Source organism: Montipora capricornis, chromosome 3 (genome assembly GCF_036669925.1).
Source record: "Montipora capricornis isolate CH-2021 chromosome 3, ASM3666992v2, whole genome shotgun sequence".
In the NCBI taxonomy this organism is placed as follows: Eukaryota; Metazoa; Cnidaria; class Anthozoa; order Scleractinia; family Acroporidae; genus Montipora; species Montipora capricornis.
In genome coordinates, this window is record NC_090885.1 from 28887075 (window position 1) to 28889574 (window position 2500).

Sequence of the window (2500 nt, forward strand, 5' to 3'; positions counted from 1 at the left end):
ACCTCGTCATTCTCTTCCTCTTTCTCGCTGTGTAAATGAAAAAAGTCTACGTTAAAACTACTATTAAAACTGGCCCGTTTGCATCGCCTCTCAATCAAACAAACATTCACGAAATTTGATGTCTTCGAGTCAACGGAACGTCAAAGTAGGTGAGGCACTGTGAACAAAAGACAACTCGATAAAGTTTGCTGTATTTGCTTAATATCTTTGTTTCGTTTTCTTTAATTAGCAGCGAGTTATCCGAAAACTAGGGGCTACTAGGTGTTCTACCGTTAGTTCATAAGCTAACTTCTCGCCACTTTTAGTTTCGTATGTAATAAGCTTTTTTGACACATTTTTCGCTATTTAAACTCATCATTTTTTGCACAACGTTCAACTTTTCTCTGGGATCACTTTTTGGGGGGTTTTGTCGCAAAGTCGAGTTTTCTTCATCGTCTTAGTCGGGCTTCATGTTCTATTTTCGCACACTGCAACGAAAGTGACAGATGTTCTTCGTCGTTTTCAGGCCCTAAATACCTGACATGTCCATTGGTAGATCCTCTTTGATGCAATAGTTCTCTCACCTGTTATTTCCCTCACTTTCAGCCTCATCAGTTGAAGAGCCATTGTCATTTGTTGTCGATTCTTTTTCATTGCTTGGGGTGGCGGACTTCATTCGCGAATTGGAGCGCACAGTCCTAGAAAAAAAACATAGCAACGTAGTTAGAAAATCGAGTTTACCTTGTGCGTCTGCTTTTGCTAACGGCTCTGATCATAAAACCCTCGTGGGCAAGTTACTTCCCTAGTCCCCAAAAGAAAGATCGTAACCAATAATGAAACAGCTTAGCAGTAGTTGCAAAGAAGCTTGCAAAAACTCACATCGACCGGAATTGTCTTTCGTGACATTCAGTTTCTCAATGTGCGGCACCTTAATTGAATACATAATTGATAAAACTTTCGGTACACCAATTACTCTCACTCATGAAACGGTTTGATGTGTGAAATAAATCTCAGGGTTTGATAAAGTTAACAATAGCGCTCCGATGAAAGGCAGGCCGCGCTCTTCAATTATAAATAAAAGAACTTGCCGGCTGAAGAAATATCCAGCCTCAAAAGCGGCTTCCCACATGTAGAGGCTAAAACTGTCGATTTTCAATGTGAAATAACCAGAACTTTCAGAACTGAAGGACTACAAAGTCAACATTGGTTTTGAATTGATGTGTCTTCAAGAAAGGCCATATGCTGACAGTAATGATTTCCAGCAGTTTGGGCGAAAAATGTGGCCTCCGCGGTCATCTCATGCAGTTGTCAGACGTTTCCATGACAGATCGCGTACAGCCATTGTCTTTTTTTGTCAAAGCCATGCGTAGTTAGTGATAATAGCGCTATATAAATGTTTTTTGTCATTATTCGTAGCTCTCAAGGCTAATGTTATCGTGTCCATACCTTGGCAAGAAGATGGGTTTTGTCTGTAAATGATCCTTAACTTCTGTGGAAACCTCTTCGCTGCCAACAAACTTCTCCACATATTCATTCCACTTTTCCACCTCCACCGGATCCTCTGAGTGGGAATCATCTGTATCCAGCAACTCAAGACTCAGCCGGCAAATGTTCTTATCCTTATGCTGTTGACAAGTCAGGCGAGTGGTAAAAAAGATTGCTTTTGAAGAGCGCGAGATTTTAACGACTATAGGTAAAAGTTAACTCATCATAGTTTTGGAAAATAACCGCAAGGAGAATAATTTAACAGCAATCAGCTGCTTCCTAGTCCACATCAGCCGGCTCTCTCAAAAGCCGCTAAAAGGAAAATTCTTGCGATGGTTATTGGTATTACTTCACATATGAATAAAATTAACTTTCAGAAGCCACTCAGTGCACTAGGAGTTTACACCACACTATTTGAAAAATTTTCGAAAACATTGTACATCTCTTTTAACTTACAATGACGACTTTATAACAGTTTTCATCGGACAACAGGGATTCCGCTCTCTTCTGATAAGCTGCTTCTCCAGGTGCGCGAGTGTGCTGAGTGGCCGAGCTTCCTCCAGTCGCTAGGTTACCCTGCTCCTGCTGGTACAACTCAGTCACCTGACTACATATCTCGTCTGTTACAATGTTGTGGAGCTAAGAGAAAACACAAGCATACAAACGTCATATCCTTCTTTCGGAAATAAAAAGTCGTACACGCCAAATAAGACTTCTCCCACACCATGATTTTCAGAGTTCAAATCTGACATTTCACTTGGAGCCAGGAATTTGACATTTAAACTTTGTTGTCAAATCGGCTACCCAAGTATTTCATAGAAATAATTCCTTGTTCCAAAAGCGTTCGGATTTATATTAGGCCTTATCGTATCGTTATTCATTTTAAAATTTAAAAAAGTATTACAACGCCTTGAATATTTTGAATGAAGTATACAAAGCCTTGTGGACCTCGTAACCTAACTTTGCACACGAGGTCTCTTTCATCCTCCCCATCAGTAAGGCTAAACTAGTGTACCTGTCGAACAATGTTCTGAAC

At 40.3% G+C, this 2500-nt stretch overlaps 1 protein-coding gene across 2 annotated transcripts in view; it reads right to left on the bottom strand.

Moving 5' to 3' along the window:
- LOC138042797 (paired amphipathic helix protein Sin3a-like) overlaps positions 1 to 2500 on the bottom strand; it is a 41709-nt gene that overhangs the window by 5668 nt on the left and 33541 nt on the right. For both annotated transcript variants that reach the window (XM_068888808.1, XM_068888807.1), the window contains exons 28-32: positions 2480 to 2500; positions 1921 to 2103; positions 1426 to 1604; positions 564 to 677; positions 1 to 27 (exon numbers count right to left, since the gene is read on the bottom strand). The exon at positions 1 to 27 is cut by the window's left edge and continues 124 nt beyond it; the exon at positions 2480 to 2500 is cut by the window's right edge and continues 86 nt beyond it. In XM_068888808.1, coding sequence (XP_068744909.1) covers positions 1 to 27; positions 564 to 677; positions 1426 to 1604; positions 1921 to 2103; positions 2480 to 2500 — 524 coding nt within the window. The remainder of the gene's footprint in view (positions 28 to 563; positions 678 to 1425; positions 1605 to 1920; positions 2104 to 2479) is intronic.